The 26,173-nt window shown below is 38.9% G+C and overlaps 1 protein-coding gene across 4 annotated transcripts in view; it reads left to right on the top strand.

Annotated features, from left to right (window-relative positions):
* Positions 1-19,760, top strand: part of LOC125240232 (glucose-6-phosphate exchanger SLC37A2) — a 52,447-nt gene extending 32,687 nt beyond the window's left edge. Inside the window, exons 4-15 of one of the 4 annotated variants that reach the window (XM_048148058.1) lie at positions 4,027-4,160; positions 6,504-6,636; positions 7,313-7,384; positions 7,517-7,596; positions 8,988-9,053; positions 11,700-11,741; positions 13,292-13,484; positions 16,040-16,188; positions 16,602-16,725; positions 17,824-17,901; positions 18,366-18,483; positions 19,566-19,760. In XM_048148058.1, coding sequence (XP_048004015.1) covers positions 4,027-4,160; positions 6,504-6,636; positions 7,313-7,384; positions 7,517-7,596; positions 8,988-9,053; positions 11,700-11,741; positions 13,292-13,484; positions 16,040-16,188; positions 16,602-16,725; positions 17,824-17,901; positions 18,366-18,483; positions 19,566-19,641 — 1,265 coding nt within the window. In that variant the 3' untranslated portion in view covers positions 19,642-19,760. Of the gene's footprint in view, positions 1-4,026; positions 4,161-6,503; positions 6,637-7,312; positions 7,465-7,516; positions 7,597-8,987; positions 9,054-11,699; positions 11,742-13,291; positions 13,485-16,039; positions 16,189-16,601; positions 16,726-17,823; positions 17,902-18,365; positions 18,484-19,565 lie in introns of all 4 variants that reach the window. The other 3 variants (XM_048148059.1, XM_048148060.1, XM_048148061.1) reach the window with 3 other exon arrangements.
* The last annotated feature ends 6,413 nt before the right edge of the window (positions 19,761-26,173 follow it).

Below are 26,173 nucleotides of genomic sequence, written 5' to 3' on the forward strand. Positions count from 1 at the left end.
GACGTTAATGTGGTTCAAATGAAAATGAAAATACAAAAAGAATACAATGCATTTAAAATCTTTGTGCCTAAGCACAAATTAAGCTTATTTTTAACCGACTTCAAAAAAGGAGGAGGTTCTCAATTCGACTGAATGTTTTTTTTTTTTTTTTTTTTTTTTTTGTATGTATGTTCCTCGATATCTCCGACAATTGTGGACCGATTTTCAAAATTTTTTTTTTGATCGAACGGGTATAACCCCGAGATGGTCCCATTGGCACCAAGTCAGGGTCTGATGATGGGATCCTGGAGAAATCGAGGGAACTCTTCAAATGTTATAGGCACATGTAATGTTTTTAGTGTATTTTTCAAAGGTAAACCAGTATTTACGCCTGATGGTAATAATTTTATGTGGCTGAGCTGATGATGGAAGGTCAACTCCTCAATGGTTAGGAGTTAAAGGATAATTCTTTCACTAGTGTACATGTATTCGGACTGATACATATAATATCAATAGGAACCACTAAAAATCAACAAATAAATAAACTTTTTTAACAAAAAATAAAACCGCCTTCAAAAATAAGCGCGTTACAAAACACGGAGAAACTAAAAAGCAAAAAATAATAAACCTTTGAATTCAGATTTCTTATCGTATTGCAATAATCTAAACATCCAAATTATAAACAAATCAATTATTTTTGGAGTCGGTGCCAGCCTGCGTATGGTTGGGTGGGGCAAACAGGCAATAGCAAGGCGACGAACAGGTCTGGTACCGACTGCAAAAATAATTGATTTGTTTATAATTTGGATGTTTAGATTATTGCAATACGATAAGAAATCTGAATACAAAGGTTTATTATTTTTTGCTTTTTAGTTTCTCCGTGTTTTGTAACGCGCTTATTTTTGAAGGCGGTTTTATTTTTTGTTATTAAGTGATGATTTTTGGCCAGAAAATATTGCTTATCGTCGTTTTATTGATTTTGGGCACAAAAAGCCAAATACTGCGAACGAATCCATAATGAGGCACCACACCAATATTTCAAATGAATAGTTTCACCAACACAAAGTTAATTACGTTTAACTGTAAAAATGTTGTGAGGTCAATCGACTGTGTGAGAAGATTATGTAACATGGCGGATGTGATCGCTCTGCAGGAGACCTGGTTACTTCCTCATGACCTAGCGTTCCTGGGAAACATAGACGACCGCTTCGCGGCGACAGGTACGTCGGCCGTTGACACGTCTGCCGGAGTGCTGCGCGGGCGTCCCTATGGCGGGGTCGGCCTGTTATGGAGGAAAGACCGGTTTCCTAATGTGCTGGTAGTGTCCTGTAGAAGTGTGCGTCTGGCTGCTATCAAGGTACTGTCAAACAGCTGTTCTATTTTAATATTTTCGGTTTACATGCCCACCAATTCTACCGATAATTTAATTGAATTTATAGAATGCCTCAGTGAAATAAGTGCTATTATTGAAAGTCAAAGTGTAGAATCAGTGTTTATATTAGGCGATTTTAATGCGCACCCTGGAGAACTTTTTGCTACGGAACTTTTGAGTTTCTGTGAAGAACAGTCCTGGTCGTGTTTAGATCTGGAAAAGCTAGCACCTAACACGTACACTTTCGTGAGTGACGCACATGGTTGTCAGCGGTGGCTAGACCACTGTTTAGTTACCTGTGCTGCGCGGCAAACAGTGCACGGCGTGTCAGTGTTATGTGATACATACTGGTCTGACCATTACCCCCTTCTTGTTGAATGTAATCTTACCATTATAAAACCTAAGATTGTGAAGCATATTGTAATTAATAATAAGATCGCGTGGGGGAACGTGATGAGGCTCAAATTACACAATTTAGTAAGATATGTGACAGTAAATTGCGGGAAATCGATTTTCCTTTGGAATTCAGTGGCTGTGCCAATAAAATGTGTACGAATAGTAATCATAAAATAATTGTGGAAAATATGTATAAAGCTATCGTAGACACACTAACTGAAGCATCATTAAGAAGTTACAATGCCAAAGCCATAAAACGGGGTAGGTATATCACGGGCTGGAACAGGCATGTTCGGGGGCTCACGGGAGGGCAAGGCTCTGCTTTCAAGATTGGATATTGCACGGCAAGCCTTCCGCCGGCCGTGTTTATGATGAGATGTGTGAATCCAAGCGACAATTTAAATCAAAATTAAAATGGTGTCAAAATAATGAACAACAGATTAAAATGGATATCATTGCTCAACACCATTTTAATAAAGATTTTGGAAAGTTTTGGAAATCCACCAACAAGCTTAACCCAAGGTCTGGGCTTCCCGTGAGCGTCGCGGGTGTGACTGATCCCTCCGAAATAGCGGACTTATTCAAAAGTAATTTTAAGGTAGAATCGCCACTGGGTCCGGCGTCACGGGTGTTTACTGCTGAGGACTTTCCCGTCGAGTTGAGTGTCACTTTTACTGCCAAACAAGTGGAAACAGTGATTAATAATATGGTCAGAGGTAAATCGCCGGGACATGACGGACTCAGCATTGAACACCTGAAGCATGCTGGAAAGCATCTGCCTAGAGTACTCGCCATGTTTTTTACACTTTGTCTGAGTCATTGCCACCTGCCTGACGAACTAATGCAGACGGTTGTAGTCCCAATCGTCAAAAATAAAACGGGTGATGCCTCAGATCTGTCGAACTATAGGCCGATATCCTTGGCTACCACTATTGCCAAAGTACTGGACGGTCTACTTGATGCGCAGTTGGATGAGCATATCAAGTTAAATGATGCACAATTTGGATTTCGGCGGGGATTTTCCACAGAGAGTGCGATCATGGCCCTCAAGAATACCGTGCAGTACTATACCAGCAGGAGTACACCGGTTTATGGTGTGTTCCTGGACCTATCAAAGGCATTCGACCTTGTAGCCTATGACATCCTTTGGGCCAAGTTACGTAATGAGACTAGTGTACCTAAGGAAGTGACAGCCCTGTTTAAATATTGGTACTTACATCAAAGCAACTTTGTAAGATGGGGGAATGCAATGTCACCGGGTTATAAATTGATGTGTGGGGTGAGACAGGGTGGGCTGTCCTCACCAAAGCTGTTTAATTTGTATGTCAACCTTCTCATTGAGGAGCTAAGCAGTACCTATGCCGGATGTCACATTGACGGAGTCGCCACAAATAATTTCAGTTACGCGGATGACATGGTGCTGCTTGGGCCCTCAATGGATGCAATGAGAAGGCTGTTGAAAATATGCGAGTCCTATGCAGTGGCTCATGGACTCAGGTACAATGTTAAAAAAAGCGAGGTGATGATTTTTAAGGCCGGTAGAAAAACGTATCCTGCGGTACCTTTAGTGACACTCTACGGTATCCCTTTAAACTTCGTCACCAAGTTCAAGTACCTGGGTCACTGGGTGACTGACAACCTGAGTGATGACCTGGACGTGGAGAGGGAGCGTAGGTCGTTGGCCGTCCGATGTAACATGTTGGCCCGCAGGTTTGCGAAATGTACTGCACAAGTAAAGGTTACACTTTTCAAAGCGTACTGTCAGTCATTCTATACTTGCAGCCTGTGGACCAACTTTACGCAGAAGGCGTACAACGGCCTGCGCGTCCAATATAATAATGCGTTCCGGGTGTTGATGGGGCTGCCGCGTTTTTGCAGTGCCTCTGGTATGTTCGCAGAGGCCAACGTGGACAGTTTCGCGGCAATAATGCGCAAAAGGTGCGCCTCACTAATGCGTCGCCTGCGCGGCAGCCCCAACAGCATCTTGAACGTATTTATAGAGCGTGAAAATGGCCCCATGCTCAACCGATGGCAAATGCTGCACGCTGTCGCCATGTCTAGGTTTTAAGTGTGAATTGTTTTAGTTTTTTAAGTCTTAGCATTAGGTAAATGTCTTACTAACACTAATATTAGTTTTTTTAGAGTTGTAATGTTCTACTAACCATATATGGACCCTGAGTCTGAAATAAATGATTTTTATTTTTATTTTTTTTATTTATTTTATTTATATACCTGTATCCATTGATATATATCCTCGAACCTGCTATTATTGTCTGCAGGAATGGTAGCAGAGCGGGTGGACCTACGATACTTCCTATCTCTAGGGATGTTGTTCTCGTCCGTATTTTGCTACCTGTTCGGAATTGGGAAGACGTACGGTATACATAACATATCATACTATTTACTTGTGCAGGTGAGTCCTTACAATGTAAAATATTCTTTAAGAGTTTTGAATGATTCACGGTTATTTTCATTAGACTTATATTGACCGGGATATAGACCGTGATTACCTTTTTGATTTTTGTCGAGCTCCCGATATTTCGACGCAGCTAGTTGCCAGTTGTTTTCCGTGATCATGATGCATGCAACTGCGTCGAAATATCGGGAGCTCGACAAAAATCAAAAAGGTAATCACGGTCTATATCCCGGTCAATATAAGTATTCTATAAGGTACAGCGGGGAAATTACGACTGGGGGATCGATTTTTACACTACTTATATTATCGAGTCGTTCAAAATTTGTCCCCTAGTCGCAGTTATCCCACTGTACCTTAAATCAGAATACACCGTGTTATTGAATTCCGTTAACTTTAAGGGATGGTTCTTTATTCTAAATACAATTAATTTCTCTAAGAAAGTAGCGTCTTAACTCTTACGGTTATCGAGTTATTAAAAAAATAAGAATACTTACTGAACACGTGTGTGACAGCCTTTACCAATTCCTAATGCTATTTGTTTTGACATGTGCCGTCAATCACTTGACACTAACTTCAATGTTATTATTAAGGGTCTCTCACACTAATAACTTTATTTATTATGTATGAAAATGATGAAAAAAAAATTAGCGAATTTAACTAAAAGTGATATATAAGGTAATGAACTTAATTACGCGTCGAATTTAACGGAAAACAAAAAAAAAAACACGGTGTATAATAATTTTTAGCAGAAATTTCATTTGGAACACGATGTAATACTCATCCCACGGTCGACTTCTACGACACCCACGGGAGAAAAGGGGTGGTAAAATAATACTTAAGGTACAGCGGGCAGCGGGGCAAATCTCGACTGGGGGGGGGGGGCAAATGTAACTGGTCCATTTTTTCCATGTTTTACAATGTTTGCATTATTAAATAGAGTGTCCACCGGTTATATATGGTAGGCGTGTTCAGTGGATACATGTAGAACTCAACATCATAGTGTAATAATGGAAAAAATGAATCAGTTACAATTTTATTGGCCCCCAGTCGAGATTTGCCCCGCTGTACCTTACTTTTTTCTGTTATAGAAAAATCGTTCTCCCGAGGGAGTTATGAAAATTCTAGCACCTTATTGAACTTTTTTTTATCTTTTTACAAGAGTTTTTACATTGTGTGTCACTCAGTGCGTAAGAGTATTACAAACTTGAATCTTTAAATCCCTCCAGCAACCGTGACGATTTATATTACTCTCGTTTGCAATATTTAACTTACGCCGCATAATGTGTTTTTCAGTATAGATGGTGTTTTTTTTACGCACTAATAGTGTGAGAAGTGGTTCATTATATGTAAAGATCGTTATCAGCGTGCTGTATTGGTGGCAGAGTATGGTTGCCAAAAAAACAATTACATTGAATAAATAACTAAAATTTGTTCAATAGATTTGGCTGTCAGACGTTCACGTCAATTAGAAAAAATCAATTTTAAATAACTAAATGACCTTTCTACGTTGACAGAAGTTACAGGAAGGTTGTTATAAAATCTAGGTATTGTGTCATATCCATACTGGGATTATTCGTGCACTTTATTACACTCCTTCGTGCACTGCTTTTGACTTAAACTACTTGAATAACAATTCTAGATAATTAGTCGTATTTAGAGTGCATTTGATTATTTGGATTAAAATAATATACACTTCGCGTAATGTATTTTTATGACATACATAATTAATGTCATTTGACGTATATTGTTTTAAAAATATATAGTTGGTCGGAAAAGAATTGTACCGTAGAGGTGTAATCCTAAGAAGGTAAGTATTTATTTTGTAGTTAAGAACAAAGTTAATATTTAAATGTATTTGTTTTTTTTTTGCCAACCGTACCATCTGCCACGAAAAGTGCACCTTGATAACGATCTTTAATTATATGTCAGGTCGTAACTTCGGATGGCCACCTGTACTGAAAAGCGTTGAAATTCGTAGCTCGTGTCGATTTAAAACACTCCCTTCGGTCGTGTTTTAATTTATCGCCACTCGTTTCGAACTTCCTTTTTTACGCACTTGTATCGTAATCAAAGACATATGTAACTCCGTATAGACAGCTACAGTCTAAGAATAAAACGTAATAAGAATAAACGTAACGAATAAACTTTTTTTACATCTATTTACATATTTTTTACTTTGCGACTATTGCGAGTGTGATGAAAAACATTGTGTGTAACTCGAGGAGTATGAATATTACTAACTCGGGTCTTTAAATCGCTCCGGCAGGTCGTCGCGAATTAACTTACCCTCGTTACTAATATTCAATTTCCTCCCCTTGTTGCACAGTATACTAATTTCAGGCAGGGGCGGGAATATCACAGACTACAGGGTGGCCCGGGACGGTGGCCATCGTTGGCAAATGGTTCGGCAACAGCAAGAAGGGGCTCATATTCGGCATTTGGAACTCTCACACCTCATTAGGAAATATACTCGGTGAGTCCCAGATACTAATAAATTAATAATACAGTCGAGTTCATAAATATATGAGCAAATCCAAGGCTTCAAAAATAAATGCGCATAGAAAGGTACATTTTTATCTGAACAGATTAATCATTAAAAAATATGTGCACAAATAATTTGTCATATTAAACTGAGCAACTCTCACAAATATATTTAAGCATCTAAAAAGTCATAAATACACCTTGTTTTTATTGAATTCCGTTAACTTTAAGGGAAGGTTCTATAGCTCAAATACAATTAATTTCTAACGAACTAGCGTCTTAACTCTTACGGTTATCGAGTTATTAAAAAAATAAAAATAATTACTGAACACGTTAACTGAAAGTGATATAGGGTGGTTCCTGATAATGAACCTAACGACGTGTTGAATTTAACGGAAAACAAAAAAAAACACGGTGTATATGTACTAATATTTTTCAAAATTATGTAAGCCCGTGAAAGTACACAGATACCTACGCAGCAGTTTATTCATATAATTATAAGCATGTATTGCCACAAAAATATCTATACTTTGTACAATTTTACTTTAATTTAATTTTTTGTTTTATACCGGGATTCGAACCCGGGACCGCGGCTTAGCAGGCAGGGTCACTACCGACTGAGCCAGACCGGTCGTCAAAATGTATTATTAAATAATTGTCAATTACAGGGACGCTTATAGCAGACCGGTTTGTAGAGCAAGACTGGGCGCTGTCCTTCATCTACCCGGCTCTGGTAATGGGTGTCGTCGGTTGCGTGATATTCCTGTTCCTGGCTCCGGAACCCAGGGTTGTGGGGATCGTGCTGCCTGACCGAGTTCCGGTAAGTTACCAGACTTGGCTTACTGAGTCCCGGTAAGTTATCATAGTAATGGGTGTCGTCGGTTGCGTGATATTCCTGTTCCTGGCTCCGGAACCCAGGGTTGTGGGGATCGTGCTGCCTGACCGAGTTCCGGTAAGTTACCAGACTTTGCTTACTCAGTTCCGGTAACTCAAGCTTATTGAGTGTAGGTAAGTTACCAGACTTAGTGCGTTTTCATATTATCCTATCCGATATTGGATGTCGGACCGATATCCCATGTATTTATAGTATGAATTTTCTGAGATGAATTTTTGGGTTGTGCCGTAATCTGTTAAACAAAAGCCTTTGTTTCTATTATTCACAGCGGCTAGCTCCCGTTTCCACAGCACGTGCTAAAGTCTCAGTGTAGTTAAAAAGCACCTATCATGCTAAAAATAAGGTTCAAATCCATAAAAAGCCCTTTCGGAGATAACACGTTTTGTCATCTTCAAAAAAAGTTATATACTGTAAACTGTTTCATAAATTTGAACCTTATTGTTATCATGATGGTTGCTTTTTAACTACACTGAGACTTTAGCACGTGCTGTGGAAACGGGAGCTAGCCGTTGTGAATAATAGAAACAAAGACTTTTGTTTAACAGATTACGGCACAACCCAAAAATTCATCTCAGAAAATTCATACTATACAGTATATACACCGCCATCATTGTTTTTTTCCTTTGTAATCCTTCCTACTTCCGATATCGGATCGGATAATGTGAAAACGCACTTACTGAGGCATGCATTTATGAGGCACTTACTTTAGTTCAAAATATTGTCCTAACATAGTTGCATGCTTTATCTCTACTAACAATAGTATTCACATAAGACACAACATGTAAACAGTTACCTATCAACCAGTAAGGATTAAAGTTAGAACTGAGCGCAGCGCCAACAAACTGGTTATTCCCGTTTGGCGCATTAATTGTACAGCATAAGTGTAATTGTTTATTATGAATAAATAAATAATAATAATAATGTGGCCTATTTGATAATAATAACAACCGTCGCCCGACGGCGTATCACGCCGTTCATTGCTTGTTCAACGGTCAGAATCGCTTGTAGGAGTCAAAAGCGATAAGTATGTTTGAAAATCGGGTTTTCGGTTTCAGAGCAGTAGTAAAATCAGTTTTACGGCTTTTTCGGTTTCTGTGTGGCTCCTACATAGTCATCATCAGTGATCGGTTTTTTGGATTCGACATGGGGTGAACGACCTCAATCATTATGTTAGTATGGATACGCCCCGGGAATCCGGGCTTAATGTTGTTAGAAAAGGCAAAAAAATAAGTACAATGTCCACAATGCCAAATGGTTTTATTGCTCAACCAAAAATATAAAGCAACAACATTAACATTATAAACTTAAACTAAACTAATGTAAGAGTAAAAAGTTCCTTAGAGATAATTTCGTCGTATCAATATTAACTTTTCTACTTGATATCCCGCGAGGTGAATCCAAAAAACCGATCACTGGTCATCATATTAACTGACGCGATTTTGTTGCAGTCCAGCCGACAATCGCGACGCTCTTCAGAAGAGGATGGGCCTTCACAAGTCATAGTTGGCGATCAGGTAGTCTAACTTACTTAGCTAAGAGAATTCAATATAATTATAATTTAATTTAATTTATTTATTCAAAATACAAAATACAAAATACAAAATCATTTATTCAGCAAATAGGCCACGGGGGCACTTTTACATGTCAACATTACAGAGTATTCATTAAAGTTAAACAAATGAAATTAATAGAAATATTAACTAAAAATATTAATCATAAGCAAAGTAGCTATACACTGATATAGAATTAGAGATGTATAAAGTCTCTAAATGTCATATTATTACTAACTATAATCAATACATAAAGAAAGTGCAAACAGATACAAAGATAAAAGAAATCTATAATACTTCAATAGTTGTAAAAGACTGAATATTACAAGTAAAAATATTATACTTAATCAAATAATCCATGGAGATGTATAGCGTCTCCAAGAGTCAAATTTTATAAAATTAAAATATTTAAAAGTAAAAACCTTTGTCAAATAATACAATTCAATTCAGACATCAAATGGTCCAAGAAATATAGGCTTAGAAGCCACAAATTTAAAGTCGCATACAGGTCGAACGCGATTAATTAACATTATTTGACCTTTAAATAACATTATTTAAATAATGTTGATTAATCGCGTTCGACCTGTATGTGACTTGAAATATGTGTACAAAGCGCGAGAACTTAAAGTGTTTTAGAAGCCACAAGTTAAATTATAATCTATTGAAAATATTTCAACTTGTGCTATTTAAAGTAGTCACACCACTATATATATAAATTAAAACCGAAATAAATTACACATATGAAAGAAAAACCGGCCAAGAGCGTGTCGGGCCACGCTCAGTGTAGGGTTCCGTAGTTTTCCGTATTTTTCTCAAAAACTACTGAACCTATCAAGTTCAAAACAATTTTCCTAGAAAGTCTTTATAAAGTTCTACTTTTGTGTTTTTTTTTTTCATATTTTTTAAACATAATTATGGTTCAAAAGTTAGAGGGGGGACGCACTTTTTTAGGGTTCCGTAGTCAACTAGGAACCCTTATAGTTTCGCCATGTCTGTCTGTCCGTCCGTCCGTCCGTCCGTCCGTCCGTCCGTCCGTCCGTCCGTCCGCGGATAATCTCAGTAACCGTTAGCACTAGAAAGCTGAAATTTGGTACCAATGTGTATATCAATCACGCCAAAAAAGTGCAAAAATAAAAAATGGAAAAAAATGTTTTATTAGGGTACCCCCCCTACATGTAAAGTGGGAGCTGATATTTTTTTTCATTCCAACCCCAACGTGTGATATATTTTTGGATAGGTATTTAAAAATGAATACGGGTTTACTAAGATTGTTTTTTGAAAATATAAATATTTTCGGAAATAATCGCTCCTAAAGGAAAAAAAAGTGCGTCCCCCCCCCTCTAACTTTTGAACCATATGTTTAAAAAATATGAAAAAAATCACAAAAATAGAACTTTATAAACACTTTCTAGGAAAATTATTTTGAACTTGATAGGTGCAGTAGTTTTTGAGAAAAATACGGAAAACTACGGAACCCTACACTGAGCGTGGCCCGACACGCTCTTGGCCGGTTTTATTTTCCTTTAGGAGCGATTATTTCCGAAAATATTAATATAATCAAAAAAGGATCTTAGTAAACCCTTATTCTTTTTTAAATACCTATCCAACAATATATCACATGTTGGGGTTGGGATGAAAAAAAATATCAGCCCGCACTTTACATATAGGGGGGGGGGGTACCCTAATAAAACAAAATTTCAGCTTTCTAGTGCTAACGGTTACTGAGTTTATCCGCGGACGGACGGACGGACAGACATGGCTAAACTATAAGGGTTCCTAGTTGACTACGGAACCCTAAAAAGTGACCAAGGCCTCTGATGCCTGAGGCTGGAATCGAACCAGCTTACTCTGCATTCGCGGCAGATGCCTGTTTCCGCTCGGCCACCCAGGTCACAGTTGCTGAGGTCGAAATTATCTCTCATATGAGTAATCTACTCGGGACTCGTAGCGCCCTCTGTCTATCCCTAGGGTAGAGTAGTTTTTCTTTCATATGTGTAATTTTTTTTTTGTAATTTATTTCGGTTTTAATTATAGGCTTATATGTCAAATACATTTTTATAGTTAGTTACAGCCAGGGATTGCAAAGCCGGTTTAATTGAATACTCTATATGAATTGTCAGATTATTACCGCTAATAATATAATACCTATATTTGAAATAGTAATTGTTGTCTATAATGTGCTTTCCCTAAATGTTCTCCAATATATTATTTTACTTTTTGATTCAACTCAATAAGTCGATTGTCATTTAAGTTATGGTACCTGAAGTGTAGCCTGAAAGATGTTCACAAAATACAGGCAGAAATAATACTCTGGGTCATCTAGGTTGTGAGTCAAAAAAATCAAATTAATTGATAAAAAATTATTTGCGATGAGTTATACCCCCAAATCTTGAATTTATCGCCTCTTTCTACTGAAAAACCGGGTGTGCTAGACTATATATTTGCGACGTTATCAAGTAAAAGGTATATTGTCGTTCACCATAACTCTAAATTTACTCATATCTAAAACCTTTTAAGAGCGTTCTTAACGATGTGGTACTTTTTGCTTGAGAACTGGACATTAAAAAAAAAGTTTAAAATATAATGAATGAGACTAACCGCATGTTGCAGGCGGCGAGCTTGCGCCCTAACCGGCACTCCGCCAATAGTCAGGTGAGCACACTAACATTACCGCCCCTTTACCACCCCCTACCACCCCCTTGTACTTCAATGTTAACATTACCTCATATCCTAACCGGCACTCCGCCAATAGTCAGATGAGCACACTAACATTACCACCCCCTTTACCATCCCTTACCACCCCCACGTACTTCAATGTTAACATTACCCTATATCCTAACTGGCACTCCGCCAATAGTCAGATGAGCATACTAACATTACCACCCCTTTACCACCCACTACCACCCCCCTCGTAGTTCAATGTTAACATTACCTCATATCCTAACCGGCACTCCGCCAATAGTCAGGTAAGCACACTAACATTACCACCCCTTTACCACCCCATACCACCCCCACGTACTTCAATGTTAACATTACCCCATATCCTAACCGGCACTCCGCCAATAGTCAGGTGAGCACACTAACATTACCACCCCTTTACCACCCCCTACCACCCCCACGTACTTCAATGTTAACATTACCTCATATCCTAACCGGCACTCCGCTAATAGTCAGGTGAGCACACTAACATTACCACCCCTTTACCACCCCCTACCACCCCCACGTACTTCAATGTTAACATTACCTCATATCCTAACCGGCACTCCGCCAATAGTCAGGTAAGCACACTAACATTACCACCCCCTTTACCACCCCTTACCACCCCCCCGTACTTCAATGTTAACATTATCTCATATCCTAACCGGCACTCCGCCAATAGTTTTAACAAATCACACCTTTAATTTATGTTTTTGGAATTCTTGCTTAGTAAAATTATGCTTGTTTTAATATCTGCAAACTTTCGTTTTATTTTGAAATTAGTAGAAATAAGTGGTGCTGCATTTTCATTGAAACTGTTTATTTTTTATTAACATGAATAAAAAAATTATCGACATAAAAATAAGAAGAAACAATATCACAATTTTCACATACCTATTCACAACTGAGTTATGATCTTACAAGTTATATGTGAAATCATAAAGTTATATATGAAATAAAAAGGGCCATTTTTTTCACTAGCTCTCAACCATAGAGGAATTAGTAAGGGAAGGGTTGTATCTCCATACATCAGTAAATGCGGGTTATTTGTATAGGTATAGTTAAGTGACATCTAGCGACAATCACGCGTCAAATAGCGTGAATTATCAGTACCACTACTCGATACTAGGTGGCAACTGTGTCTCGTCTGCCAAAAATTGTATATTAGAACAGTTTACAACTTATATTACAAGCAGAAGGAATTGAAAACAGAATACTGATTAAAACTATCGTAGTATTAGCTAAAAATTGGTGAGGATTAGACTTTTCGAACGTCTCGACATCTATTGACAAGTAGCAGTACTGATAATTTACGATAGTTGACGCGTGATTGTCGCTAGATGTCACTTAACTATGCCTATACAAATAACCCGCATTTACTGATGTATGGAGTTACAACTCTTCCCTTATTTACTTAAGTATTCCTCTATGCTCTCAACTCATCATTTAAAAAAAAACACTCAACTTTTTTTTTTTACTGTTTCTTAATAAAAAATCCTGTACAGCCCCAGGCCGAGCCAACGGAGTCCACATCACTCCTTGGTTCTGCTCGCACCAACGGCACCCCGCCTGGTGCCGTCTCGCTCGCTCGCGCCCTTCGCATCCCCGGCGTCGTTGAGTTCTCTCTGTCGCTTTTCTTTGCGAAACTCGTCAGTTACACCTTCCTGTACTGGCTGCCGCTCTATATCAATACTTCTAGTAAGTATTTTAGTAGTTTTTACTTTAATAATGTCAGTCATCTATAGAAAATACAAATAAAATGACTTGATAATAAGATAACGTTTAAATTGTTTTCCTAAAAATCGCACGACTTTTCTAATCCTAAAAAACACGGAGTATAGTGTCCTACTGTACGGGCTGTCCTGGAATCGTGCCTGCTTCTGCTTTCTATACCCTACGGTAAGAGCTTTCTTTATGTCACCGTCAAATGCTGGAACACCATTCCTCCTCGGCCGCCACAGGTAGGAACAGTCGGCATCGCTAGATCCCACTCGCACCTGGTGCCGTCTCGCTCGCACCCCGGCGTGGTGGAGTTCTCTCTGTTGCTGTTCTTTGCCAAGCTCGTTAGCTACAACTTCCTGTACTGGCTGCCGCTCTATATCAATACTTCTAGTAAGTATTTTTTACTTTAATAATAATAAATTAGGGGATGTTGCGACCCCATCGCCCATTGGTTTTACCAGTGCAATCAGTCAACGCAGGGCAGCTTGTGGCGAGCTGTTGGGGAACAGCGACCCCACGTACCCGAGTGCTCCTGGGGAGTTCTGTTACCCGTAAGGCGGGTGGGTGGGACAGGACTCTCTACCTCTGGCTTGCCTTGGCTGGCCGTCCAGAGTGGGGTCGTTAGGGCTACATGCCCCAGGGGTGGAAGTGAAAATTTGCATAAGACGCGAGTTGGTACAGTGGCTTAACGGCCACTGGGCAGAAAGCGGTGTACACCTCTCGACACCCTTGAGTTCTCACACCGGTGTTGCCCTTGAGCCATCTTGGATGTCGCTTTTTGTGGGGGCCCATCTTGTGGGGATGAGTCACCGTCTGCCGGAAATAAAATTGGATACCGTTTTATCAGGCAGGCGTCCGGTTTTTTATCCATAGCCCAGTATTTAGTCCATCACTTTCATCAAAATAGACCAGTTCATTTTAGATTCCTTCACCTTTCAATCAGTAAGAATGTGGAATGCTTTGCCAATCGATATAAGACGTGCTCAGTCACTGACGATTTTTAAAAAACGTTTAAAGGAACACTTTTTATCTCTTCCTTAGTCTTCTTCCCATTTTTTGTTTGCGCTACCTGGTCGTTACTCTCTCTTGCTTGGATGTTCAATATGTATCTATGTAGTTTGTGTAGGTTTAAGTAGTTTATTTTTATCGCTTCACGATTGTATGTAGTTTATTTTATTGATAATCTTATATTTATTTTTTATTTTCTTGCTTTTAGTTTATATTGAGTTAGGTATTTACATTTTTTTTTTTTATTATATTTGCACTGCCCTTAACTCTTTTCTATCCACTATCTCGCTGTCTGAAGGTTGTCTGGTAGAGATCGCTCTTTAGCGATAAGACCGCCTGTTGTTACCTACTATTTAAGTTCTTTATTTGTTTGTTTAGCTGCTGTCGTTGTAGTAGTGCAATAAAGTATTTTATTATTATTATTATTATTCCATTAACTCTCAAATAGTCCTTACACCCTGGCGGGTGTTGCCTCTGCGTGTGTCCCATGATACGGGCAAGGGCAACATCCGCTCGGTGTACCTCTTACATTTCATTAAAGTGTCGAAAGGGCCTCTACGCGTTGGCTTCGGCCCCGCGCACGCCTCCCAAAGGTCCGGAACACCATTGTTCCGTGATGGGAAAGACATATAAATTAAGTATTTTATTTCGACAAAGACACGATCACTTTATTAAAGTGTGCTAACGAGCTATTGTGCCGGAGGTCCTGTGTGTGTACCTGCTTCTAGAGCTTTCTTTACGTCACCGTCAAATGCTGGAACACCATGCCTCCTCGGCCGCTACAGGTAGGAACAGTCGGCATCGCTCGGTCCCGCTCGCACCTGCGTCTCGCTCGGCCGGCGTGGTTGCGTTCTCTCTGTCTGTTCTTCTTGTACTTGCTGCCGGTCTATATCAATATTTCTAGTGAGTATTTTAGTATTTTTTACTTTTAATAATAATAGTAAATGAAGTATTTTATTTCTATTTGTATCTAGCTTTTGCCTTCGCGCTCGTTAAATTAGAACATTTCGGAATTTTCTATACAAACTTTATGGGATACAGGCGTGATTGTATGTATGTGTGACTGTGTGTGTATGTATGTAATTTTTTTCAAGATTTATTTTTGTTAAACTAGAATAATATTATTTCAAAAGTAATAATTTTGATCCTATGTCGGTCGCAGAAATAAATGCATTGAATTTGCGCGTACATTTAGTATATTTGCCGCTTTTTTCTGCCAATAGTTTGACAGATTATAAAACATACATACATACATACAATCACGCCTGTATCCCATGAAAGGGTAGGCAGAGCACATGTAACTACCCAAGTTTCAGTGCCACTCTTGGCAAATAAGGGGTTGGCAGAAAAACGAAACTGTGACATTGCAGTGACAGGTTGCCAGCCTGTCGCCTACGCTACAATTTAACCCATATCCCACAGTCGTCTTCTACGACACCCAAGGGAAGAAAGAGGGTGGTGAAATTCTTACCCGTCACCACACGGACGGGGGAGATTATAAAAATGTTTTTTTTTTTTTGCAGCAAATCTGACGCCAACGCAGTCTGGCGACCTGAGCACTGCGTTTGACGTTGGCGGCATCACGGGCGCCATCTTGGCCGGGCTAGTCGCTGACTGTACCGGGTGTCCGGGGATCGTGTGTGCCTGCTTTTATGTCCTATGCGCTCCTACGGTAAGAGTTTTTGATACACGGTATATCTCTAGACAATGCTGGAATAATATTCCTCCACCTTGGCTGGGATCGTGGTCGATTGTACGGGCTGTCCGGGGATCGTGTGTGCCTGTTTTTATGTCCTTTGCGCGCCTACGGTAAGAGCTTTTGATACGCGGTATATAGCTGCCTAATGCTGGAATAACATCCCTTCACCTTGATCGATAGTCCGGATCTCTTTTGTACCTGTTTCTACGTCTTAGGGAACATACCCCCCCCCCCCCCCCCCCCCCCCCCCCCCCCCCTCCTCCAACGAACTAATGATAATCTGGCAATCATTACATTATAACTTGCAATCATTATCTCAAATTATAACTCCCTTTTCACGTTAAAATTGTGTTAGTGTAAATTAATGAATGTTATAATGTTGACAGCTGATGGCGTACCAAGCGTGGGGCGCTTCCTCGTACATACTAAACGTGAGCCTCCTGCTGGCGGCTGGCGTGTTAGTGAACGGGCCCTATGCGCTCATCACTACTGCTGTATCGGCGGAGCTCGGTAAGATATGAATGGTCAAATCTTGGCACTAATAATAACCTAACCACAAAATTAAAATTTTGAAAAAAAAACCGGCCAAGAGCGTGTCGGGCCACGCTCAGTGTAGGGTTCCGTAGTTTTCCGTATTTTTCTCAAAAACTACTGAACCTATCAAGTTCAAAATAATTTTCCTAGAAAGTCTTTATAAAGTTCTACTTTTGTGATTTTTTTCATATTTTTTAACCATATGGTTCAAAAGTTAGAGGGGGGGGGACGCACTTTTTTTTCCTTTAGGAGCGATTATTTCGGAAAATATTAATATTATCAAAAAACGATCTTAGTAAACCCTTATTCATTTTTAAATACCTATCCAACAATATATCACACGTTGGGGTTGGAATGAAAAAAAAATATCAGCCCCCACTTTACATGTACGGGGGGTACCCTAATAAAACATTATTTTCCATTTTTTATTTTTGCACTTTGTCGGCGTGATTGATATACATATTGGTACCAAATTTCAGCTTTCTAGTGCTAACGGTTACTGAGATAATCCGCGGACGGACGGACGGACGGACGGACGGACGGACAGACAGACATGGCGAAACTATAAGGGTTCCTAGTTGACTACGGAACCCTAAAAAAACCTCGACCGTGATATAGTAGACCGATTTTCATGAAACATGGCTAAAGAACACTCCCGACTAACTCAGCTTTCAAACACAAAAACTAAATCTAAATCGGTCCATCCGTTCGGGAGCTACGATGCCACAGACAGACACACACACAGACAAACAGACAGACAGACAGACAGGCAGACAGACAGACAGACAGACGGACAGACAGACACGTCAAACGTTTTTGCGTCGGGGGTTAAAAACCAATAATACATTATATGTGTAACTTGATATACGTTTTTAACCCCCGACGCAAAAACGTTTGACGTGTCTGTCTGTCCGTCTGTCTGTCTGTCTGTCTGTCTGCCTGTCTGTCTGTCTGTCTGTTTGTCTGTGTGTGTGTCTGTCTGTGGCATCGTAGCTCCCGAACGGATGAACCGATTTAGATTTTGTTTTTTTTGTCTGAAAGCTGAGTTATCAATTATTGTTTCGGTATGTACAGGTACTCACAGCAGCCTGGCGGGCAACGCACAGGCGCTAGCGACCGTGGCGGCGATTATTGACGGCACCGGCAGTGTGGGTACGTCCATACAAATCCATACATTACAGCTTTCATATTTTTTTTATGGGATTGGAGGCAAACGAGCAGACAGGTCGCCTGATGGTAAGCGATCACCGCTGCCCATGGACACCAGAAACACCAGAAGTGTTGGAGGTGTGTTGCCGGCCTTTAAGATGGGTGTACGCTCTTTTATTGAAGTTTTGAAGGTCGTATCGGTCCGGAAATGCCGCAGGCGACAATTCATTCCACAGTTTAGCTGTGCGGGGCAGGAAGTTCATCAGTTTATCATATATGTTTTTCTTACTTTTTAAGTCAATACTGTTATGGTTTTGGGTGTTGAATTAGTCCATAAATTATTGTATTTATAGTATTTTATAGAACAGTTCAAACAGAACAAACTTATTCTAGAAAACGATTAGAAAATTAAAATTTTGTGTGATGGAAACACCTTGAGAGACTTTGTATTGTATTATCCGAAACAGGTGCGGCGCTGGGCCCACTACTAGCTGGCGTGGTATCATCAGGCGGGGCCGCATCGTGGCCACGAGTCTTCTACATGCTGATAGTGTGCGATTGTCTCGCTCTGTTCCTTCTACTCAGGTAAACACACCGTGAACCGAAGTATAGATACATACATACATACATCATCATGATCATTGGCCACGACATCTTAGCAGATGATTGTTGCAGTGATTTTATTGTGTGGTGCCGGTACATCGTCTTTGGTGGCTTAGTAGTCCGATGGCAGCCCGATACCTTTTGCCACATCTGTCACAGGTGAAACGCGAGTCAAGAGGAAGAGCTCTGGAACGGAGCCTTTTCTGCTTAAGGTTGTCGAGCCAGGCTTTCTCGTGCATACATACATACATAATATAATCACGCCTGTTTCCCAGGGGTTAGGCAGAGATCACGGATTTCGTTTTACTACGATCCTGATAAATTTTGGCTTCACACAGTTTCATAACGTTTCTCATACACGCTCGTCAGTTTCGAGTACTTCTGCCTCTTTGCAATATTTTCCCGATTTGGTCGAGAAAAGTTCGCTTCTTTTTAGGGTTCCGTAGTCAACTAGGAACCCTTATAGTTTCGCCATGTCTGTCTGTCCGTCCGTCCGTCCGTCCGCGGATAATCTCAGTAACCGTTAGCACTAGAAAGCTGAAATATGGTACCAATATGTATATCAATCACGCCAACAAAGTGCAAAAATAAAAAATGGAAAAAAATGTTTTATTAGGGTACCCCCCCTACATGTCAAGTGGGGGCTGATATTTTTTTTTCATTTCAACCCCAACGTGTGATATATTGTTGGATAGGTATTTAAAAATGAATAAGGGTTTACTAAGATCGTCTTTTGATAATATTAATATTTTCGGAAATAATCGCTCCCAAAGGAAAAAAAAGTGCGTCCCCCCCCCCTCTAACTTTTGAACCATATGTTTAAAAATTATGAAAAAAATCACAAAAGTAGAACTTTATAAAGACTTTCTAGGAAAATTGTTTTGAACTTGATAGGTCCAGTAGTTTTTGAGAAAAATACGGAAAACTACGGAACCCTACACTGAGCGTGGCCCGACACGCTCTTGGCCGGTTTTTTAATATACTTTGTTTCTAGTGTTTCGAGTCATATGACGACCCGTCATCAGACATGAGTGATTTTTAACGTATATATTCGTCTATTACAGGATAGTTAAAGGCGAGCTGGTTCGAACGCGTCTCGAGCGACGTCTAGCAGCGTCGAGACAGACAAGGATAGAGTGAACTTGACCACAGTATAATAAAGAGTACTATCGTACAGTATGGCCACACCTCGGACACTGGCGATCAAATATATGAAAGAGGACCGTTCCTAGCACACAGTCTAAGCTCGTGTAGGTGAACGCGTACTATGCTTGTATAAGTGACATATGACAGGTCGACTGTTCGCGTTTTTGACAGGCGGTAACTGTGAGGTAACCGAGAGGGGGTGGGCGGCACTTTCAGAGGGGAGCGGGAGTGGCCATACTGTACGATAGTACTCTTTATTATACTGTGGTATGGCCACTACTCCCCGCTGAAACTGCCACCCACCCCCTCTCAGTTACCTCAGTTACCGCATGTCAAAAACGCGAACAGTCGACCTGTCATATCTCACTCACACAAGCATGGTACGCGTTCACCTACACGAGCTTAGAATGTGTGCTAGGAACGCGCATCTTTCATATATTTGATCGCCAGTGACCGAGATGTGAAACGCAGTATGGTCACAGTATAATAAAGAGTACTATCGTATAGTATAGTCGGGCCATTTTTTTCAAAGTAGTCCACCCCACTTTTTTTTTTGGATTTGGACTTTTTTATGTGGTTTCCACTCAGAATCGTGAGCTCTTTCAATTTCACGAGTAATTTTCAGAGAATGCCCGCAAAATTGACTTTTACGTGATGCATTTTCATAGTTATACATTATGTATAAAATTAAAATTTGTAAAAAAAAACTTTGGGCAAATTTTTTTCTCAGTATTAATAAAATTTTCTCGTGATTCCGAGTTAAAATTACCCAAAAATTGTCACTTTAGAGAATAATATTGTACACTGTTTTCTGAAAACCCTAGGTCTAAGCATAGATTAAATATTTAAGATCATACCATCCCATACATTAAAATGCGACCGCCTAAGAACGCGCATACATTACACCACACGGGACTACCTCTACATTCCTAATGACGTTTGTTCGAAAATCACTTGGCCTAACTCATTTGGCCGAATTATGAAATGCCTAACGCTCTTTTGGCCTAACGATCATTTGGCATAATTTAAATTTTGCCCCTAAAATGACATTACCCAGAACCCATTCGCTGTTAGAAAGGTAGGTTTAGGTTAGGTTAGAACCGTGACCTCACACAAATCCGAATCACTTCTAAAAAAGTGGGTTTTAACGGCGTTAGGCGAAACAATATTAGGACATTTAAATTAGGCCAAATGATCATTATGCCAAAAAATATTAGGCGATCTAAAAATCGAAGAAAAAACATTAGGAATCTAGATATACATCCACACCACACATAGATGGCGCCACAAAAAAATGTCTTGTAACTTTCGATTATACTTGTAGATGGCGTTAAGTGTCACTTTTGACATAGATTTATGGGTCGAAAGTGACACTTAACGCCAATCTACAAATAATCGATGGCAAAAAGGCATTTTTTGTGGCGCCATCTATGTGTGGTGTAGTGTATGCGCGTTCTTAGGCGGTCGCATTTTAATTTATGGGATGGTATGATCTTGTTATATTTAATCTATAGTCTAAGAGCGGAGGATCTATAGGTACTTATAGATCTGTGGATTTTGGGCGAATCAACGACATATACAGTGCGTAAACGTAATAAGGGCGATAAATGAAACCAGGCATATAATTCAATATTGTTATCATTAACTAAGAGGTGTTTTTGAGTTACTCTTCAGTTTCAGCCCATAATTAATTTTTGAAAAATTTCCCAGCAGCAATGTACTGTAAACGTGGTTGCGATGACAATCAATGACAACTGTCAACGAGCGTTTAACGCGAGTGTGTTTGCATTACGTTGCGGGCCGAATTAATTTGTATGGATAAAAAAAATATTTCAATTTTAAGTAAAAGTTATCTAATTCAATTTTTTATGTCCTATACTCACCACCGTTAAGAGGTTCGCCCGTATTAGGTTTACACCCTGTATACGTTACTAAAAATGCTATAAAAAATAAGTTTTCAATGTAATAATTATATTAAACATGTAAAATCGGGTCACTCACGTAAAATTGTCGAAGATCGCCCGACATTTTTCACTCCGTAACGAGGAGTATTTTTATTGAACTCGCGCGATGCCGATGGTATCCGGACTATCGCTATTTTTAGTCTATAGCAAGAGCGTTCATTTTATCACAAGATTTTTTAAAAATTGAAGTTCAAAAAGATCCCATTGAATTGACCTCCTCCTTTTTTTGAAGTCGGTAAAAATCCTATATAAATTAATGTCTACCTAAAAGTTGATTTGCCCTTTTAACACTACACTAGCCAAATATTCATGACTTTGCCCACTCCATACGATCAATTGAAAATATAATTGTTGAACTTATCTTTCTGGTAAAAATCTTAACCTTAGTGATTATATAAAATCCTAATCTCTTATAAAGCAATATACAGAGTGGGGCCTGTAACAAAGGCGAAGAATTGAACTGTAGGCTATTCTCCTTATACTGATCAACATTTGTTCAGTGACTTTTAAAAATTATGAAGTCTTTAAATTTTTAATTTTTCATACAAAATAAATATTAGCTTCAATGTACGCCATTATTGTTGTCATTGACGTTGTCTGTCACACTTTAGACTTAACAGAATTCGCAATACATTACCTCTTAGAAAAAACTTTCAAGGGTGATAAAAATCAAAATACAAGTTATTTTTAAAAGTCGCCGAACAAATGTTGATCAGTATAAGGAGAATAGCCTAGAGTTCAATTCTTCGCCTTTGTTACAGGCCCCACTCTGTATTATATATTTTTACCATGATCTTGATCAAAGTTCAATGTAATCATAAATTAAATATAACAAGATCATACCATCCCATACATTAAAATGCGACCGCCTTAGACCGCGCTTACACTCCACCACACATAGATGGCGCCACACAAAAAATGTCTTGTAGCTTTCGACTATACTTGCAGATGGCGTTAAGTGTCACTTTTGACATAGATTTACGGCTCGGAATTGACACTTAATGCCAATCTACAAATAATCGGTGGCAACAAGGCATTTTTTGTGGCGCCATCTATGTGTGGTGGAGTGTAAGCGCGTTCGTAGGCGGTCGCATTTTAATGTATGGGATGGTATGATCTTGTTATATTTAATTTATGATGTAATAGAGATTTAATTTTGTCAAATTTTAGACACTTTATACTAGAGATGGGCCAAAATATTCGGTATTCAGCATATTCGGCAAGTTTTTCAATGTTCGTATTCGGCTGAATAATTCGGTTGCATTGCCGAATATTTACCGAATAAACAAAGTAAATAACTAATGAAGATCTTACGTATTCCATTGGATAATAAGCTCCTATTTTAGTAGCTTGACATGTGCGTCAAAATATAAATACAATTGATTTGTAAATAAGTTGAAAAAAACCGCAGTTTAAGAGTTGAGAAGAGTTCAGAGTTGTTTTAACTAAGTTTTTCTTATCCACTAAATCGTAAGGACATATGTAGTTCTAGTAACATATGTAACCATTATCAATCATTTAATAGTTTTAGTCTTAACATCCAAATATGGCGTAACCGAATATTCGGCCGTATGTTCGGTCCGGTAAGAGCTGAACTGAATGTTCGGCCGAATATTCGTATTCGGCAAAGTCCGTATTTGGCCCATCTCAACTTTATACATAAATAATTAGAGACACAAAAAATGTCCTTAAACTTTAATCAATTTTATATTTTTTTTTAGGCATTGAGAATATGTGGGCAAAGTTGTATTATTTTATCATGTAGTTAGACTAGTTAGTTAGTAAATTGTTATTTTAGTAACAAATGACGTGTAAAAATCGACTGGCTCATACTTGAACTAAATCTGTGTTTTTGTGGTATTTTTTAACACAAATATAAATTCTGTGTTATTTAACACATTCTTTACCAGACAAAGTAACCTAACCAAAAAATAAAAATTTTGAAAAACCTCCGACATAGTTAACCGATTTTCATGAAATATGGCTAAGAACACTCCCGACTAACTTTGATTTCAAACAAAAAAAAAATTGTGTGGTCAGGCTTTATAATTATAACTATTGAAATTATTTGAATCTCTCAGATATATAAATTGAGATACTTTTATACATTTATTTCAAGTGAATTTATTTATATTGTGTATTTTGAACATTACGATGTTGCCAAATTTTAATTTCTATTCTTTTTGGTCAGAATGTAGTTTTGTTACCACTAAGGGTGCGCACACACGGGCGACTAAGTTGCTCGGCGACTTTTTTGTCTCTGTCGTCGCTCCTCGCGACAATTTGCAAGGTGCGCCCATGGGAACGTCAGCGACGCAACTTTTTCTTTTTTCATGAAATTGAGAGCCTATCAAAAAAAAAATTGGTACTTCAGAATGAGTGTTTAACAGATTTGATGAACTGGTTAGAATTTTACAACCCGGCATCGTTTTTCTAAATATTGTCGGAATATTCTTTTAAATTCTTGTCATATAAACTCGATCTTTCCTCTACTTCTTCAATTAACATCAACAACATACAATCACGCCTGTATCCCATAAAGGGGTAGGCAGAGCACATGAAACTACTAAAGCTTCAGGGCCACTCATGGAAAATAAGGGGTTTGCAGTGATAGGTTGCCAGCCTCTCGCCTACACCACAATCTAACCCATATCCCATAGTCGCCTTCTACGACACCCACGGGAAGAAAGGGGGTGGTGAAATTCTTAACCCGTCACCACACAGGCACTTCTTCAATTAAACGACAGATATCAATGTCGTCTTCAACAATCGGCATTTAAAATTATATTTTTTTCGAATAATAACATACGTTCGCCCAGGCGGTTGAGTGATTACCTACTGTCAAAATGACAACCGACCGGCGACTATTTTGTCACCGTGTGCGCACTTGCATTGAAACCAATAGGGAAGGAGACAGTTGCGTCGCCGGCTTGTTGACGAACCCGCAGACAAAAAAGTTGCGTCGCAACGTGTGCGCACTTTCATACTAGCCCATAGACCGATGTGAGCGACCAAGAAGTCTCTGCCAAAAGTTGGCCGTGTGCGCGCTCTCTAAAAACAAAATCGAAGGAGGTATACCTTCCTATCGATATCTTTTTTGGGTGCCCATTTTGTTTCGACAAAAAAAGTGCCGCAATGGACAGAGCTATATAAGTGTTAGATAGCAAGTTTTCTCAGTGACCCTTGGAATTGTAAGTAAAACGTGTAAAAAAATGTAGCATTTATTTTAGTCATTCCTAAATTCCTATGCATTTTGTGAAAAATTGTTGAGAAGAATGACTGTATGGTGTATTTTTGAAATTAATTGATAATTTTATTAAAAAAAAATACTGTTGATCGATTTAAAAACGAGGCTTCTATAAGGGAAAAAAATATTATAAAAATATATGAAACCGTTTTAATTTATGACTTGGGACTTAATCGCGTCGGACGTTTTGAAAATAACCTCCGACGTTTCGGGGACGGCTTTGTCCCCGTGGTCTTGACAGATTTTAATGTTAAAACTTTACTTGACACCATAACATTAATGTGACATTGAATGTGTAATCAGCTACAAGGTATTATAAATATTGTACAAAATGTTTAATAATAAAAAATGTCAAACATTTTATTGTTTATTTTAACCTTAATTCGAAACCTCGCATTAGTGCCTCATCCTTACGATATAAATGCGAAAAATTGGAAATTGTTAACTAGTGGCGGTAAATTAACACACGAATTAAATTTCCACTTTTCCGCACTTGTATCGTACTATATTCAACTGCATATTTATGGTTTACGTGCAAAAAGGTCCTTTTATATCTGGCTAGCTTTTGCCCTCGGCTTCGCTCGCATTAGAAAGAGATAAAAAGTAGCCTATGTCACTCTCCATCCCTTCAACTATCTCCACCTAAAAAATGACGTCAATTCGTCGCTCCGTTTTGCCGTGGAGGACGGACAAACAAACCGACACACACACTTTCCCATTTATATTAATATGGATTTGAAATCTCAACAGAAAATCTTTATTTTTCCATCCTAAAATCATACTGAAATCATTCAAAAATCCAAATAATTTAAACAAGTATAAATATCTGCCGCTTGCAAATTACTGGCCCCGTAGCCGAATGGCATTTCTCCGACGCGAAACGAAAACGAAACGCCGCGAAAGGTAGTCTGGCTCTGTCGCGCCAATACGCAAGAGCGGTAGAGATAGATATCTACGAGCGTTTCATGAGCGTTTGTGCCTTCGGTTACGTAGGCAGATGACGTTAAAATCATAATTTCTAAGAAACTTAAACCATAAAACTCATTTCATTTAGTTTCAGTCAGTTTCAGCGGAAAATTATTTATCTAGGGTTGTTAAGAAAACATTAAGTGAGCATTTCTTTTTTTGCCATTTATTGTATTTTGATTGTTTTAGGGAATTTTAGGTCAATTGTACTCAGAATCACGAGTACTTTTAATCTCACTGGGAGACAAAAAGTGTCCCAGAATTTCCATACATTTTTGTTACTTTCCTCTTTTGTTACCCCATACAACATGTACGGAAAATGGTAACAAAATAAGAAAAGATCGTATGG

This window comes from Leguminivora glycinivorella, chromosome 27 (genome assembly GCF_023078275.1).
Source record: "Leguminivora glycinivorella isolate SPB_JAAS2020 chromosome 27, LegGlyc_1.1, whole genome shotgun sequence".
Taxonomy (NCBI): domain Eukaryota; kingdom Metazoa; phylum Arthropoda; class Insecta; order Lepidoptera; family Tortricidae; genus Leguminivora; species Leguminivora glycinivorella.